General features: G+C 43.3%; 1 protein-coding gene across 2 annotated transcripts in view; it reads right to left on the reverse strand.

The window, feature by feature from the left end:
• Nucleotides 1-2,615: 2,615 nt before the first annotated feature.
• The window catches only part of rad54l (RAD54 like), a 34,593-nt gene continuing 17,938 nt past the window's right edge, over nt 2,616-19,270 (reverse strand). For both annotated transcript variants that reach the window (XM_008277327.1, XM_008277328.1), the window contains 2 exons: nt 6,273-6,436; nt 2,616-2,931 (listed from right to left, as the gene is read on the reverse strand). In XM_008277327.1, the coding sequence (XP_008275549.1) occupies nt 2,733-2,931; nt 6,273-6,436 (363 nt within the window). In that variant the 3' untranslated portion in view covers nt 2,616-2,732. The remainder of the gene's footprint in view (nt 2,932-6,272; nt 6,437-19,270) is intronic.

Consider the following 19,270-nt stretch of genomic DNA (forward strand, 5'->3'; position numbering starts at 1 on the left):
AAGGCCCATTACCGCCACCTGCCGGACGGAGGATGGAATGGAACAACGGAAGAAAACACCCTCTGAATCCTCTGATTAGTCCTGTGTCCGTCAGCAGGTGACAGAGTAGAGTGTGTCTGCAGGGCTGGAGGCTGCTCAAAGACCCTGGCAGCAGTACTTATCTCCATGATGGACGACAGTCACAACGTGGTACTGATCGTGAATCCTTTCATTGTTTAACCTTATAATCATGTCAGATGTCTTTATTTGCACAGCAAAACTGTTGTTAACCTGCTAAAGTGATAAACAAACTAAGTTTGAACTCCTCATTAAACCTGCAAACAGTCAGGTTTTATCTGATGAAAGTTGCTGTAAAACCAACATTCAGCTCGTTTGCTGATTTGTTTCACTGAGTCATGGTGAGATTTTATCATCTCAGTTCAGCGAGGATGATAATTAACTATAGACAGCATAATAAAACTTCATCAGATGATAGAAGCATGTTGAAATGATCTCTGTCTGTCTACAATAAGAATCAACAGCCTTCAGTGTGAATGTTCAGTACTCACTGTTTTACAGTTTTAATGATGTTAATAAAGCTGTAGGTATGTGAACTGGTCCCAGTTTAAATCAGAGGTGTATTAATGCTGGGTTTCTCTTAGAGCTGCTGGTTCTGTCATAGTTTACAGAGAACCTTTATGGAGCTCAGTCATCAGTTACTCCTCCTGTGACGACTCCAAGTGTCATTGTAGAATGGTTTAACAGTGAAACTACATTTCCCTCCACAGTTTTCACAGTTAGTCTGTTCATTGTGACATGATTTGTAATGTTGACACATTTAGTGTATCCTTAGTCCAGTTCTAGGATTGGCTCAAACTTAGGTTTATCTATGTTTGCACAGTAATCTAATAAAGGTCCATTCTGACCAACTGTCCTCTGTTTGAATGTGCGCATAAGAACTCCGCGAGAGAGACCCTTCCCCATATTGACCACCATATGCTGCCAACACTACCACTGCCCATTCTGTTGCTCAGCTTTGTAAAACTGTGAAAAACAAAATATATTTTGCCAGAGCAAAAAAGTGAACTATGCACAGTTTATCAGATATATCAACACTATATCTACTTGAGCATTTTAATATCTGTCCCTCTGTGTCTCTGTCAGAAGGAAGTGAGATTAGAGATTCAGTGATGGGAATCACAAGACAAATTTACTTATCTTGTGTGTGTGTGTGTGTGTGTATAGTCTGTATTAAATAAATATATATATCTGCCTCCCGGGTTGTTCTTGTGCTTTGCGTCTTTCCAACCTTTCAAGCCAACCTGGCTGAGATCCAGAGGTCACAGCACATGATTCTAATATCATTTTCCCTGATAATGACACAAGTATACACAATTTGTCCAAATGCAAGTCTTAGCAACCAAGTTATCATTATTATTGTAATAAGTAGTATTTAGGGTGTAACAAACCTTGAATATTAGAGGTATTCCTTTACAATTTATATATATATAAAGTATATTTAAGTGAAATCTTCCTTTAAAACCAAAAGTTGTGCACTTTAGTGATCATCTATTGCGGCAGATGGCACTGTCTAGAAAAAGAATGCTTCAAACGTGTAGCCCAAGAAGTGAGGTCCTACCAGTGCAGGTCCTGGGAGCGCAGCCTCCGGCTCTGCAGACAGGTACTGTTGAGGACGGACGGTATTCCCTGAAATGAGCCTCCAAGCAGACTGCCTATAGTGATACTGAAGTCAGCTTTCTGTGGTGCTGATGTCAGGTGTTTCCTCTCCAGTTCACAGCCTGAACACACAAAGGATGGTTAGTGTCCACATCCACCAGTCTGATGTTTTCAGTTTCATGAAGGGTCTGATTCAACCCAGTATAATCTATCCTGAGACGAGGGATGAGCCCCTCATCTTTTCAGTTTCTGTACTGCCTCCTTCTCAAATCCAAGTTTCTGAATATTATATAGATATCTTCATCTGTTGTTTGTGACTCAGTGTTCTTGTCGTATTTTTTGCATTTGTCTTTTAATAATTGATTTTCACTCATCTTTGGTCTGTAGAAGAGCAAACAGGACTTTAAAAAAATGTAAATGATATAGTTGTTAGTTCCATTACAAAGAATGGAAAACACAGGCACTGGGACTTGGAGAACACATTGAAATACTCCACTTAGCACTATGAAGTACTTGAATGAAAGAGTATTTATGTGCCTTGCACGAGTAAACCATGCTATGCAGCCTTGCAGATGGAGTGTACAGACGTCTCCCATATCTTTCATGAGGATTGTCCACTCATTTTCTATACACTGCTTTATCCTCCGTGGGGTTGCGGTGGTGATGAAGCCTGTCCCAGCCAGGAGAGATTTGAAACCCTGACCTCCGAGCTGTGAGCTGACACGACTAGCCACTGCTCACTGTGCCGCCCAATATATTGACTGTGCAGGAAAAAAGAAACTCCCACAAAGTCACAATGGGCACTTACTGTGGCAAAAACAACACTGCCTCACACAACACAATGAGCTGCAACTGCACCGCAGTTCTACGTATACGTTAAATGACTCATCACAGCTTGTAAAACCAGATGTAAGATGGTGGTTATTTTTGTGAAGAAGTCACTGCAAGACAAACAGGTTATCATTCTCCTTTATTTTCTGTTTTCGTAAAAAAAACAACAGAAAAACGCAGCAACAAATAAATATCAGTATATATAGTACATATAGCATAATAGAAAGCTTGTTGTGTTCCTCCTGCTATACTACCCGCTGGTCCTCATGAGAGCGCTGGTGGAAGACAAAAGAGATGGCGGCGTCCCAGGAGGCTTTCAACACCGGGTCCCTCAAGCCCTTCTTGTCAAAGCAGTGGTTCCATTGGGAAAAGTCACTGGTACAGTCAGAATCATCTGCAGGAGGCCGGACCTCTCTGCCATTCACACACCGACGACAGCGAAACCTAACACCACCACAAGAGGGAGGAAGAGAAGCTGATTCAATACATGACATACCGTACAATCAGAAAACCTCTTCAGTAACTGTCTGTAGCTTTCAACAGTAACCTCCTGCTATGACATATAAAAAATGAGGCTTCGAACTTTGTGGAACAGCCCTATTATTAGCAAGAAAGTCAGTTATCTGTCAGGAATGTGTGATGACAACAAGTGCACTTAATGCCTAACACTGGCTGCACGAGAGGTGTAGAGTAGGAAGATGTAAAGACAGCAGGTTGTAGGTCAGCCTCACTTCACGATCCCTACAATCAAACATGAAGAGAAGAGGAATACTGACTTGGTACCTAAAGTGTGGTTATTTATGTGTGTGTTGTGTGAGTATACAGAAACATCTGTTTGGGAATTAAATCTGGTTGAGTCAGCCATATTACATACAAAGTGAGGCTGCTAAAGAAGTGGCAGTTCAGTCTAAAAATTTTACACCACACCACTAAAAAACACAAACAATACTCTATGTTACACAAGGATTTGTAAAATGTTATTATACATTCTAATCATTTACTTATGAGTGATGAATTTTATCATTCCTTCTACTTACACTGGAGCCACGACTTTGTACAGTCAGTAAATATGAACAATACATGTGCCAAAGTAGCACAGTGTTAAAACTGCACTTTTCCTTTGTCATTTTTCCCAGATCTAACAATGGTGTGTCACACAGAAAGGCATTTCTACATCGTATTTTTATGACTAACTGCAGTAGTGGAACAGTGCACAACACTCCACCATGATTGACATTGATAAAACACACTGATGCATATGCACACATTTATAAATCTGACAGAAAGACAGTATGTATATGTTTCTGTCCTAGTGTATACACGCAGTTTTAGCTGGGATCATTATACATCTGGCACCTGAAGTGTTTACAACCTAAACATTCAAAATCGATTGTGGTAGTTGAAAAGCCATGTTTAAATGTGTGTATGTGTAGATTCTCAGTCATCCAGGTCATGACAATCCTAGCAGCTTCCGTAGAAAAAAAATGCACTTCTCTTTGAGGTTCTTGAAAATGTTTCATATTCATTCATGAGGCTTCTTTAGTTCTAACTGACTGATGGGAAGTTTCAGAATTTATAGTCCCTCAAGCTGACATGGGCAATGGCCCAATAACAACCAGGATTTACATGCGTCAAGGTGGAAATTGTTGTGAATCCAACAACAGCAGTAATCATGGTGGTGCCAGTTTACACAACAAACGATGTGAATCTGCCAGGTCAGGACTCAAGATATTAATGATGGTGAAATTTGCTGTCCTCAAAGGAATGTCCCTGATCCTTCAGATGCAGGTGAACTACTGAGTCCTGTCCTGATGAGCTGCTCTCCTGTAGTATATTCTCTCCTGTATAAAGGTCTGCTCTCTCCTGGAGTTTATTCTCTCCCATTTGTCTGTTCTTTGCTGTTATTTCTTTTGCAAGTTTTTGGGGTCCGTGTCTAGCGAGCCGTTGAGCCATGGCTCTATTGTTTTACACCCGTGAATAGCTGTTGGCGCTGAGCCAGGCCAAGCCACCGTCGTGGCAGAGACCGGACGTCCCTGAGGAGGGAAGCTTCCGGAGAAGAGGAGACGCTACAAACCATCCGTCCGTCCATCATCACCTCAAACGTGAGGTCTCTCCCTTACGGATGGAAGAGCTAACAGCGTTGACCTGGCTACAGTGGGTGTATCCGGAGTGCAGCCTTATGTTGTTTACGGAGTCATGGCTAAACAAACTCACTCCGGACTCGCTTGTAACTTTTGGACGGATTTCACCTGGTCAGAGCTGACCGGAGCTTGAGGGAGAGTGGCAAGAAAAAAGGCAGGGAACTTGCCATGTATGTGAATGAGAGATGGTGTAATGCTGGCACATTAGTGCTGCACGAAGGATGCTGAACTGCTGGTGGTTGGTTTGCGGCCGTTTTACCTGCCGGGGGAGTTTCGCATGTCCTGGTGGTTGCAGTTTACATCCCCCCCTCAGCTGATGCTGCTGCAGCCTGTGAGCTCATCCATACTTCAGTGTCCCAGCTGCAAACACTACACCCTCAGTCTCTGATCGTCATCTCAGGAGACTTTAATCATACACCACTCTCTACCACTCTCCCTACATTCTGTCAGTATGTGGACTTGAACCTGCTGTGTGCGGACACCGGGATGCATATTACTTAATTACTGTTGTTTTCTTGTGCTTTCTTTATATATTTTTGGATGCTGCTGTGGCGTGTAAATTTCCCAGGTCTGGGATAAATAAAGTATATTCTAGTCTATTTTATAAAGGTCTAGTCTATTCTATAAAGGTCTGTTCTCTCCTGTATAAAGGTCTGTTCTCTCCTGTACAAAGGTCTGTTCTCTCCTGTACAAAGGTCTGTTCTCTCCTGTAGTTTATTCTCTCCTATATAAAGGTCTGTTATGTCCTGTGTTGAGCCATACATTTGTAAATTTGGTGTTTATGCTCTCCTATGTACAAGCCTGTGCACTCGTCGCTGCATTGGACTGCATATACAACGTTGCTCTATTGTGTGTTCCTGTTTTGTCCTTGGGGTGAACCAGTTTTTGTCTCAGTGTTACTGGGTCTGAAGTGCACCGGTATGTTATATTCAGAGAAAATTCTTCTGAGTTTTTCAGATGCTTCAGCTATGTATGGGATGACAGTGTTGTTCCTCTTGTTCTTCATTTCTTTGCCGTTTGTTGTGGTGCTGTTTTCTAGATCTTTTTATTGAATTGGTGAAGGCCCAGTTGGAATAGCAACAGGTCCTCAGTGCTTTCTTAATGTTTTAATGTAACTCCAATTCCATACGGTTCTAAAATCTTACAAAACAAGGTGCATCAGAGGTATTCATACAAAAGAGAATACAGTTTATTCTCCTAATATTACAATGTGTGTTAGTGTTGCTAGTTTTTTTAAATTTTTACTCAGGAAGTTTTTATTAAAACTGACAAACTGCGTTATACTGCACAAAATACATTTTTGAGTTATCTCTACTTCTATGTGACAGGAGCAAAAAACAACTAGAAATGGCTCAAGGTTCAGAGGGTTAAGACCAGAAGAATAGATAAGTACACACAATAAAGTGTCTGTTGATGTTATTTTTCCACATGCATTGGCTTTACTTGGCACTATTTGTAAGGGAACAAAACGTTTTTCAAATCTTTCAGTTGTGGCATTTGTGGAAAGAAATCTGTCCTTTTGAGGACATTGAGATCTCTGCATTAATCTTCTTTTACCATCTACTATATCAAGTTGTTTAAATTCTCTGCAGAATCAGCAGTGTGAGCAGCATAAACAACTTGTGAGAGTACTGTGTTTTTTACTTGTCATGTGTGTCGCTGGTCGTCTCTTCGTCAAGAGTGAAGAGTTCTCGGAGTTCACCCAGAGAGAAGTGACGTTCCACATCCTGCTCCTCATCCACCACACAGCTGCTCAGAGCTTTCTTATGGGCCTGCCTTTGCAGTATCTTCTCCTCAATCGTCCCAGTCTGTCAGAAAACAAACAAAAAAGTCAAACATGGAACCTCTGCACACCAGCTGTCTGCAGATTCCAGCAGCACCTGTTGCTTTGACAGATTGAACTTGAGGTCTTGAGCTTAGTGAATAATTGCATCAGTACAGACTATTTCTAGTACTGCCAAAGCTCAAAGGAGACACTGAGTAGTAGTGACAATCTGTGTTATGTAAGCATTGTACAGATGAAACCAGAAGTTTACATCCACTGTATAAAAAGACACTTTCCTGTTTTAGGTCAGTTAGGATTACCAAAATGATTTCTATTAGCTAAACACCAGAATAATGAACAATGTGAGAGAATTTTTTTTATTACTTTCTTTAACATCAGAGGTTTACATACATTTCCTTAGTATTTGTAGCATTGCCTTTAAACTATATGACTTGGGTCAAACGTTTTGAGTTTCCGCCCACAAGCTTCTCACAATAGTTTGGTGAATTCTGGTCCATTCCTCCTGAAAGAACTGGTGGAGTCAAGTTTGTTAGCTGCCTTGCTCGTACATGCCTCTCCAGCTCTGCCCACAACTGTTCTATGGGATTGAGATCAGGGCTTTGTGATGGCCACTCCAAAACATGGACTTTGTTGTCCTGAAGCTTCTTTGTAACCAACCTGGCAGTATGCTTAGGGTCATAGTCCATTTGAAGACCCATTAGATTAGATTAGATTAGATAGAACTTTATTGATCCCTTTGGTAGGGTACCTCAGGGAAATTGTTGTACTAGCAACAACACAACACCAACACAACATTAGTAGTAATAATAACAACAACAACAACAACAACAACAACAACAACAACAACAACAACAATAATGGATACAGTAACAGTGCCAAAGTGCCAAAATATTGCACACAGTCTGGTGACAGAGCATGATGCTCTATCTCACCCCAATGTCCTCACTCCTCACCTCTCCCTGCTTGCTGCTCCTCCCCCTCCCCCCCAAGCTCAGAGTTGAACAGTTTGATGGCTCGGGGGACAAAGGAGTTTTTGGTCTTGTTAGTTTTGCACCTGGGGAGGAGCAGCCTGTCACTGAACTGGCTCCTCTGGGCGATGATGACAGTGTGCAGAGGGTGGCTGGCATCGTCCATGATGGCCAGCAGTTTGTTCAGTGTCCTCCTCTCCGCCACTGTCACCAGGGAGTCCAGTTTCATGCCCACTGCAGAGCTGGCCCGCCTGATTAATTTGTCCAGCCTTGATGCGTTCCTATTTGATGTGCTGTTGCCCCAGCACACCACGGCGTAGAAAAGGATGCTGGCGACCACCGACTGGTAAAACATCCGCAGGAGTTTCCTGCAGATGATGAATGACCGGAGCCCCCTCAGAAAGTACAGCCTGCTCTGTCTCCTCTGGTACAGTTAGTCTGTGTTGCATGTCCAGTCCAACTTGTTGTCCAGACACAGCCCGAGGTACTTGTAGTTTTCTACAAGTTCAACCTCATGTGCCTCAATCAGAACTGGTCGTGGGCATGGTCCAGATTTCCTGAAGTCTATGACCAGTTCCTTTGTCTTTGAGGCGTTGAGCTGCAGGTGGTTTTCTCTGCACCAGACAACAAAGTCGGCCACCAGACTCCTGTACTCACTCTCTCTGTCATCCTTGATACACCCCATGATGGCTGTGGCATCTGCATACTTCTGTATGTGGCACAGCTCCGAGATGTAACGGAAGTCCAAGGTGTACAAGGTGAAGAGGAGAGAGGCCAGCACGGTCCCCTGAGGGGCCCCTGTGCTGCTGATCACAGTGTCAGATGTGGTGTCCTTCAGTCTGATACTGTGGTCTGTCAGTGAGGTAGTTGGAGATCCAATCCACCAGGCCACTCCCATCCTTTCTAACTTTCCCCGCAGTAGCAGGGGCTGGATGGTATTAAAGGCACTTGAGAAGTCCATAAAAAGAATTCTCACAATGCCGCTTCCCTTGTCCAGGTGTGAGTGGGCTTGATGGAGGAGGTACAGCACAGCATCCTCCGTACCAACGTTTGCCCGGTAGGCAAATTGTAGAGGGTCCTGGGCGTGTTGAACCTGGGGCTTGAGGAGGTGGAGGAGCCGCTCCAGCATCGTCATCAGGTGTGAAGTGAGTGCCACCGGTCGGCAGTCATTCAGCTCGCTGGGCCGGGTCTTTTTCGGCACCGGAATGATGCAGGATGTCTTCCATAGAGTGGGCACTGTCCCCAGCTGCAGGCTGAGATTAAAGATGTGCTGTAGCGGCTCCCCCAGTTGAGCAGCACAGGACTTGAGCATCCGTGGACACACCTTGTCCGGTCCTGCTGCCTTCCGGTGTCGGATCTTTCTCAGTTGTCCCCCGACCTGGTCGGCTGTTATGCAGGGAGGGGGGAGGGGCTGAGTTGATGTTGAGAGGGAGGCACTGAGGGAGGGGGGACTGCAGTGAGGGTGAGGGTGGGGGGGTCATGGGCTGGTCAAACCGGTTGAAGAAGGCATTCAGATTGTTTGCCTCCTCCACCGTCCCCTCTGCTGTTCTGGCTTTTGTTCTGAAGCCTGTGATGGTATTCACACTCTGCCAGATCTCCCTCATGTTGTTGTCCCTCAGTTGCTGTTCCACCTTCCTCCTGTAGGTGTCTTTGGCCTCCATCAGGCACAGCTTCACCTCTCTTTGTGCTGATCTGATGGCCTCTCTGTCTTTGTTCCTGAAGGCCACCTTCTTCCTGTTGAGTGCAGCTTTGATCTCCTGTGTCATCCAGGGTTTGTTGTTCGGGTAACAACGAACAGTCTTAGCAGGAGAGACTACATCCACACAGAAGTTCAGGTAGTCAGTCAGGCAGTGGGTCAGCCCCTCAATGTCCTCACCATGGGGGGAAAACAGAAAATCCCAAGAGGTGGTTTCCATACAGTCCCTTAGGGCCTCCTCCACCTCAGGAGACCACCTCCTGATGGTGCATGTTGTGGCCGGCTGTCTTTTGACCAGAGGGGTGTACTGAGGCTGTAGGAGGACTAGGACTATTGTGGTCTGACTTCTCAAGTGGGGGGAGGGGAGTGGCTCTGTATGCGTCCCGTACATTAGCATACAGGAGGTTGATTGTCTGTTTTTTTCTGGTGGGGCAGTTCACAAACTGGTGGAAAGCAGGCAAGGCAGAGTTCAGTGTCGCGTGATTAAAGTCCGCAGAGATGATGATGAGTGCCTCTGGATCTTGGGTCTGCAGCCTTGCTGTGACTGCGTGAATCTTCTCACAGGCAGCGGCTGCATTGGCACTCGGGGCGATGTAAACACACATCGCGATCACGTGACTGAACTCTCGTGGCAAGTAATATGGCCACAGGCTAACTGCTAACAGTTCTAAATCCCGACAACACAGAACCACCTTGACAAAAATGTGACTTGGGTTACACCAGCGGTTGTTAACGTACATGATGAGAACCCCACCTCTGCTTTTTCCACATGCTTTCGTATCTCTGTCCACTCTCACTGTAGCAAAGCCTGGCAGGTCCACATTAGCGTCCGGTGTTAGCTGGGTTTTCCACGATTCCAAGAGAATGAACGAGCTACACTCCTGGTAGATACGCTCGTTGATCAGCACCGACAGCTCGTCCACCTTGTTCTGCAATGCGTTTACGCTTCCCATAATTACCGTCGGGATTGATGGTTTGAAACGCCTCCGGTCTGTTAGCCTAGCCTTCAGCCTAGCGCCACCCTTGCTACCCCGGTAACGCCTCCTCAGCTCAGGTGGGACATGATGTTGTATTCCAGCCTGTGCCATTGGCTTTAGAGCCAGTAGTTCCTCTCGAGAAAAAGTTAGGTTCCTGGCTCCTGTGGGTGATTTAAAGTTCTAGGTATCCATAGAATATGTAAAGACAAAAAGAAAAGTAGAAAAATATCTAAAAATAACTAAGAAAAACAAGGGGAAAAAAGGCTCGGTGTTGCGGAGCAACTAGAGAGGCAGCCGTCTCCTACGTCTCCTAATTTTTCCATTTGTGCCCAAGCTTCAACTTCCTGGCTGATGTCTTGAGATGTTGCTTCAATATTTCCACATAATGTTCTTTCCTAATGATGCCATCTATTTTGTTTAGTGCACCAGTCCCTCCTGCAGCAAACCACCCCCACAACATGATGCTGCCACCCCCATACCTCACAGATGGGATGGTGTTCTCAGGCTTGCAAGCTTCCACCTTTTTCCTCCAAATGTAATGATGGTTATTATGGCCAAACAGTTCAGTTTTAGTTTCATCAGACCACAGGACATGTGTCCAGAAATGAAGGTCTGTCCCTGTGTGCTTTTACAAACTGTAATCTGTCTTTTTTATGTTTCTTTTGGAATAACGTCTTCTTCCTCTCTGAGTAGCCTTTCAGCCCATGTGGTTACAGGACTGGTTTCACTGTGGATAATGACACTCTCTTACCAGCGTCAGGAGCATCTTCACAAGGTCTTTAGCCTTTGTTCTGGGGTTGATAAGCACATTTCTCACCAAAATACTTCATCTCTGGGACACAGAACTCGTCTCCTTACTGAGCGGTATGATGGCTGGACATTCCCATGGTGTTTACACTTGAGTATAATTGTTTGAATAGATGAACGTGGAACCTTCAGGAATCTGTACATTGTACCCAAGGATGAACCAGACTTGTGGAGGTACACAATTCTCTTCCTGATATCTTGGCTGATTTCTTTAGATTTTCCATGTTGTCACAAAAGGAAAGAGTGTGTTTGAGGTGTGCCTTAAAATACATCCACAGGTGTCTGTTAGAATAATTCTATGTTATGATCCAATGATCCTTGTGAGAAAAGTATGAGAATGCTGTAAATGTTCATTGCCTGTATTTCACCTTGTTAGTGTGAGATAAGACGTCCTTAGCGGGTAGTCAAAATACCGTGCCTACATGCACACACTTGTGAAAGGTTGTTGTCTGTTTTCTGTATATAAGAACCAATGCTTCATGCTTTTAGTTAGTCACTTGTTCAGACTCTGTGCTGTACACGTTGCTTCTTGTTGCAAGAAAAACTTTGCTTTGACTTAAGAGACGACTCTGTGTATTGATTGGGAGCAGTTAGGACTCCACTGAAGAATTTTCCTAATATTTTTGGTCCTTCGAGCCAGATCCCAATATCCGTCCTCTGGACAGGTTTGGGGCAGAGACCATGTACGGGGGAGTCTGGGACTCCTGGAAGAAAGACCTCCGTCTTGAATTAGACGTTCAGAGAGGCCAGCCACCGCTATCCGGAGGAGGGTGACAGGATTTCAAGAACAAGTCAAGAGTCGTCACAAGTCCAAGGTAGGCCTGGTTTTATTTGTCACTTTCCAAGAAACACTCAAAGTTTGGGAGGTAGTTATTCAGTAGTGTCTCAGTGAAACCAACTAGCAGGAGTAACTTAACGGTGGCAACAACCTGCTGGTTTCTGGATACCTAACAGTGGCAACGAAGCAAAGGTTTCACTGATCGGACCAGTTGCTTGGGTGAATTCCATACAAACTGGCTGGCTACTGGAGGGGAACTTGGTTCCTTAGATTCCTTCGGGGAATAGCGATAAAACTATCAGAGTTGGACAGGGCTCTATAAATCTGTCATAAAAAAGTCAGACAGGACTATAAGTCTGCGTTAAATCTCAAAAAAGTCGGACAGACTGCGATAAAAGTCATAAAGAGAGTCATAACAGGACTTAAAGCTGTTCTATGAAGTCTGGTAGGACTATAACCATTAACAGTACTGTTTAAAGAAGTGTTGAGGGTAGAGACAAATAAAACAATAAAAGAAAACAGGAAAATAAGGAAAGGAAAATACCATATACAAAATGGGATGTTGTTGGAGTAAACCCACAGAAGTTGCCAAATGCATGCAACAGATCAATCCAAAATTAATGATACACTTAAAAAATGGCAAAAGAAATACAATTTTGAAGGTAAATTAGATGAAGAAAAATGCAAAAATTAGTACATAACATAGAAAAAGAATGTGGAGTAAGAGAAGATAAAAAGAAAAAAGAAGGGTGGCAGGAAGCAAATCAGTGGCTTGAACAAGTAAAGAAGCAAAAAGAAGGAAGAGAAAAAAGATAAGAAAAAAAGAGACAAAAACAGAGAGACCAAATGTTGTTTGAGGACAAGGAAGATATAAATGCTGTCAGCCAGGCGAGGGGACACCCCCGCCCAGCTGCAGTGCAGGAGCAGGCAGATCAGCCAGTGCCACAATAGAACAGGAGGGAGCTGTGGAGGGAGTAAACAAAGCGCAGGCACAGCCTTACCCCATTGCTCCACCTGTCCCTCAAATTTTCCCTGAATTGTCAGATCAGGCAAGCAGTCCATCAACATCTACAAATATACTGAGCAATGTTGGTTCACTTAAGCTTGCCAATATCAGCCCACACAAGATTAAGTGAGGCAAAATTACTAATCCATTTGCTTCAGGGCAAGAAATGTTTTGGGCTCAAGATCAACCACAACAGAGTGAAATTCTACAATGGCCAATGATTGAAGTCCCAAATCCAATCCAGGGGACAGCAGAACAACACCACGCATGAACCATGCACGTTTTCCGGCCATGGACATTAGATGATATGAAAAAGCTGCTGAAGGTGGACTTCCGGGGGTAAATGAGATGATAGGCATAAACCGAGGAGCTCCCAGTCGAGCAAACAAAAAAACAAAGAAGGCCCTTACAACTTTAGCTCGAAGACGGAAAGATATACCACATGGATAAAACATCAAACACAAAGTCAAAAGACAGGAGGGCAAAGGTTGAAATTCAAGGAAAAACGCAGTCTGGTAGCAAAGCTAGCGAAGAGCTAGCTAACATGGACAAACAGCCTAGCAGGGTGAAAAAGCTACAAGGGGGGGGGGGGGGGGCTCTCACTAAGAGGGGATCTACCCCCCACTCGCCAGCAGGGGATAGGTTCGAAACCCCCAGATGCCTTGGAAGAACAAGTTTGGATTTATTTTGTTTGCTTGTTTAGCTCAGCGGTTGCTGCTGTTATGTTGTTATTGTTTGGTGATATGGGGAAAACTGAAAGAAACACAGAAAGAAAATGTGATGCAACATAGGGGTATTAAAATGGTGTCATTAAATGTCAATGGTATGAATATTCCGATTAAAAGAGGGAAAGTGTTAACAAAATTTAGAAAGGAGGAGATGTAGGTCATTTTTTTTACAAGAGACCCACATGTCATCACAAGAACATGAAAAACGGAAAGATATGGCTACAATAATACATTCTATAGTTCATTTCAGCAGATTCATAGGAGAGGGGTGGCTATACTAATAAGGGATTCAGTAAAATTTGAAAAAAATCAAAGAAATATATGATAAAGAAGGAAGATATGTGGTGGTCAATGGAGAAATGGAGGGACAAAAGGTCACAATAATTAATGTATATGCACCACCAGACATCCATCCATCATATATACACCGCTTAATCCTCATTAGGGTCGCGGGGGAGCTGGAGCCTATCCCAGCCGACTTAGGGTGGATTTAGAATCACCAATTAACCTCAACATGTTTTTGGACTGTGTGGGAGGAAGCCGGAGAACCCGGAGAGAACCCATGCTGCACGGGGAGAACATGTAAACTCCATGCAGAAAGATCCCGGTGCCCCCACCGGGACGCGAACGCCAACCTTCTTGCTGCGAGGCAACAGTGCTAACCAACTACGCCACCTTGCAGCCCACCACCAGACAGTAAGAAGAAATTTTTTGAAACCCTGTTTGCTAGCATAGCGGTGGAAATGGAGGGAATTCGGATTTGTGCAGTGGACTTTAATGCTGTATTATACTATGACCTAGACACAATGAGCACAAGGAAGACCAGGACTCATATCTCAAGGTATATGAATCATGAACTAAAAGACCTAGGAATTATAGATATTTGGAGAGACAAGCATACACTAGATAGAGACTACACACATTTTTCACAGCCACATTCGACTTATTCTAGGATAGACGACTACTTAATGACAAAAGGAGACATACATAGGGTAGAGGACTGTAGGACAGGTGAGACAGATGTGTCTGATCACAGTGCAATATACTCAACAGTAAACCTAAAGGGTAGAAAGAGGAACACAATCTGGAGGTTAAATGTTGGCATACTGAATAACAAAAAAGTAGTGGAAGAAATAAAGAGAGATATAATCAGATATGGAGGAAAAAAATGATAATGGGGAGGTGGATCCCACCATTCTTTGGGATGCACTGAAGGCAGTGATTCGAGGGAAATTAATAGCACAAACATCATTCATGAAGAAAAATAAACTGGAAATATATCATAAATTGAACAGACAACTAAAAGAGCACGAAAGACAACATAAAAATAAGAATGACCCAGAAACACTTAAGAAGATTAAGGAAATTAGAGGAGAAATTGCTAAGATATTGCTAACAGAGGTGAAAAAAAGCTAGGTTCGTGAAACAGGCATACTATGAAGGGGGATCCAAAGCATGTAGACTTTTGGCTCGAAGGATCAGAATGCAACAAAAATTAAACACCATTCATAAAATTAGGAACTCCCAAAATAATGAATTATTAAGTGATCCAGAGGAGATAGAGAGGACATTTGAAGAGTACTATAGGACACCAGAACAGAATGTTAAACTCAGACATTACAGAAAAGGAGATGGGGGAAACAATAAGTAGGACAAAAAACAACAAATCACCAGGTAGCAATGGATTTCCATCTGAATTCTACAAGATATTTAGAGAAGAATTAGCTCCTGTAATGTTGGCATCATTTAAATATACCATGAAAGAAGGAAAAATCCCCCCATCCTGGAAAGAAGCACTAATATCCATAATTCCCAAAAAAGGCAAGGACAGGGAACTGTGTAGTAGCTACCGTCCAATATCATTACTTAATGTAGATTCTAAAATATATACACACATAGTTTCTAAACGATTTGAGACATTTATGCCTGAAATTATAGAAGAGGATCAGATGGGCTTTATAAGAGGAAGGCAGGCACACGAGAACATCAGGAAAACATTACATGTGGTAGAGGAGGCCAAAAAGAGGGGAGATAGTGTGTTATTAGTGAGTATGGATGCCGAAAAGGCATTTGACAGTGTGAGGTGGAAGTTTCTGTATAATGTCTTGAAAAAATTTGGTTTTAATGAGGATTCTGTCAAATGTGTTCAGTCATTGTATCAAGAGCCGACAGCAAGAGTGAAGGTGAATGGGAATCCAACCGGTCGGATTAAATTAGAGAGGTCAACAAGACAGGGATTTTGCTTATCCCCAACACTTTTTGATATCTTCATTGAACCACTCGCCCAAGCAATTAGGCAAAACCAGGACATCTAGGGGGTGGAGGTGGGTGGTACAGAGCACAAACTGGGTTTACTGGCAGATGACGTGATAGCATACATAGGACAACCAGATGTGAGCTTTCCAAGACTAATGGATTTACTGGGGGAATACGAGCATTATTCAGGGTACAAACTTCATGTGACAAAGACACAGATACTGGCTTTAAACTACACACCAATGATGGGGATTAAAGACAAATACAAACTTAAATGGGACATGGAAAAAAATAAAATACCTAGGGGTAAATATTATAAAAGGGGTAAACAAATTATACGATGCAAATTATAAACAGATCAACATAAAAATCAAGAGGGACTTAGGAAGATGGACAACACAGACTTTAGACTTCAGACTTCAGTTCAAGAATTGAAATAGTTAAATGAACATACTACTAAGGCTATTATATCTCTATCAAGCCTTACATGTACCTGAACCACAGAGTGGGATAAAGAGATATCAAGGTTCATTTGGGGAGGGAAGCGGCCTAGGATCAGATTAGTAACACTGCAACTACCCAGGGAGAAAGGTGGAATGGCAGTCCCAAATCTCAAAGATTACTATCATGCAACACAGATCAGGGCTGTAATATGCTGGTGTAATGAGAACTATATAGCCAAATGGAAAGATATTGAAACCAAGTCAAGGAGCTATCACATCCAAAAACTACTAGGGAACAGAGAATTGTATAAGACAGAGGAAAATCAGTTAGACCCAATCACTAAATTTACTCTAAATATCTGGTACACAATAATAAAGAGCTACAAACTAGAAAAAGATAACAAGATTTTCAGATGGTTAGCATATGCTACGGATTTCCAACCAGGAAGAGAAGATAGTGGTTTTAAGATATGGGCTAGAAAAGACATCACAGCAATGATAGAAAAAGGGGAAATGCCGAGTTTTCAAAATTTAAAAGGCAAATTTGATATTGAAAGAATTGATTATTTCAGATATTTACAGGCTAGGGACTATTATATAAGGGCAATAAAAATAGAGAAGACCAAAGAGCAGAACGGAGTTATCGCGGTATTAATAGATGCATATAAAGGGAAGATGAGTAGAGTGATATCAGTATTATACCAGGCTATGCTGAACAGTAGGGGGAATTCAACACTGTATATAAAAGAAAAATCGGAGAGAGAATTTGAAATTGAGATGACAGGGGAAGAATGGTATAATGTGTGCAAGGTACAACAATCAACCACTGAGTCAAGGGTGTGGCGAGAGTTAGGTTGGAAGAACATAATAAGATTCTTTATAATCTCAAAGACAAAAGGGAGATATGCACCAAAACAGAAAAGTTGCTGGAGATTATGTGGACAGGATGGGGCAGATCATGCACACATATTTTGGAAATGTCCAAAGCTGGAGGAATATTGGGAGGGAGTATGGGGAGTATTAAAAGAGGTATTAGGCTATGAGGTACCCAGGATTGGCTCTGTATAATACATGTGGAATCTAACAGAGGAAAACACTCAACATTGGGACAGATATCTAGTAAAGGCACTGCTAGCAGCCAGCAAGAAGGCCATAACAAGAGAGTGGCACAAAGCTGACCCACCTACAAAGGAGCAATGGTTAAGAACAGTGGAGGAAATATTTCACATGGATAGATTAACACATATATTGAGGATACAGGAGGGGAAGTTTCAGTCAAAGTGGGAAAATCGGTAGAATATAAAAATAAGAGGAAATGAAACCATAGATTAAGATACTTAACACGAGATCAGGGGGATGCTGCACACATTTGTAATAGAGGGCACTCCCATGTTACCATGTTGTTTTATTTTGTTTTATTTTGTACTCAGCAATTTCCTGAGGTTTCCACCAAGGGGATCAATAAAGTTCTATTCTATTCTATTCTTTCAATTGTGTTGATCTTTTTTACTCATACTCTGATATTGTAATGAATGTATACTTTCTCTTGGAAACTTGCTTAATAAAAACTAAGTGTCAAAAAAAAAAAAAAAAACGCAGCTGAAGGCATAACCAATCACACAGTTAATGAGGCAGAGTGGGAGACAGGAGTCAGAGAACTCGTGCAGAGTTATCTTTTGGATTGGAGCTGAAGTCCAAAGACTTTTTATGCTCCTCCTTGGACATGATTGGTATAGAGTCCGAGGGACCTATACTGGCATGACTGCCGCAGGACTTGTCATGCAGCCAGATTAAGTTGCCTTACAGGGAGCGATACATCTGGTCCTTACAGCGTGCAGAAACACATTCCAGTCCCGTCCAGACTGGACCAAAATTAGTGAAACCACCCAAGATACAGGAGAGTCAGTTCAACAATATAGAGTGAGACTATAACAGGTGTTTGATGCACATAGTGGACTGAAGCCACCTGCAGCTGCGCATCCAACAATCCCCTATGAGCAGCAGTTAAAGAATGCATTCATATTGGGCCTTAAACCCCAAATAGCTTACTATGTGCATAAATATATGGTAACACATCGTTCAGGCTCACTAGCCGATGTGCTGCAATATGCTGAAAACTATGAAAGATGTTTAAAGGTTAAAGTTCAACAACCAACAAACCCTGAAGCATTCTATAGTGAAGCTCCAGCCATGCCCTCAGCCCCACCAGTGACTGGTTGCTGGGCTGACAGACCTGCAGGAAACTATAGAGGTAGAGGCAGAGGTCGAGGAGCTCAAAGACGAGGGCCAAGAAAACCACAGTCAGATTAGGGAAGGGGATTAGGCACCCCGAACCTAGTCTGCAAAAGGCGGCGGTGGAATTGCAAAGTTCCGTGGGCACGTTAAAGATGTGGTATAGTGCTGGGGAGAGGACTGAAGGCCCCCGCGTCTGATGAAGTATGAATGAACATACTGCCATGGTACCGTCCAGTCAGCACACTGGTTGCATATAGGTGTGTAGGCCAGGCGTGGTACGTGGGTGACAGCCCACACCTAGCAGAGGTGCGCAAGAGGTGACCTCTGTGAACAGGCAAGGCTGGTGAAAATGGTCAAAGTTCCTATAGCCCGTAGCAAAGTGGGGTAGGGATAAAACTGTCGGTTCCCAACCGGGTGGCTAATAACCATTACGGGGTCCTGTTCCATGGGCTGGGGATCGCAATCGACTGGGTCACTGGCCGGTCGGGTCGCAGAGGGCAGTAAGACCATGTTAATGGCCGCTGCGCTTGGCTTAATGTACAGTCAGGCCACTACAAGCCAAAACCGAATGAGTTAGTAGGCAAGTAGTGCTTCTGTGATCAGTGTTTTTGAAAAGAAAACACTGAGAAGCAGAAGGCTGAGTTGTCAGTCCAGGGGAAGCCTGGGCAGAGACTTCAGTGGAAAGGGGTGTAGCCTGGGACTATGGCCTGGGAGAGGGAGGTCCGAAGGACCTAAGTGGACATATGCTATCAGTGCAACAGAACAGGCCATTATGTCAGATTGCCACAAAGGAGAAAATAGCACGTGACTAATCGACCACATGCCTACTACAAAATCTGAGGTGTGGAAGCAGGAAAATGACTCCTATAATGCGGAAACTGAAAGGTTGACTGAAATAGAAGTACATTATGGAACAGCATGCGAAATTGTAAAACCCTGAGTGCAACTAAATGTGGGAGGTA

Source organism: Stegastes partitus, unplaced genomic scaffold (genome assembly GCF_000690725.1).
Source record: "Stegastes partitus isolate 25-593 unplaced genomic scaffold, Stegastes_partitus-1.0.2 Scaffold95, whole genome shotgun sequence".
NCBI classification, from domain to species: domain Eukaryota; kingdom Metazoa; phylum Chordata; class Actinopteri; family Pomacentridae; genus Stegastes; species Stegastes partitus.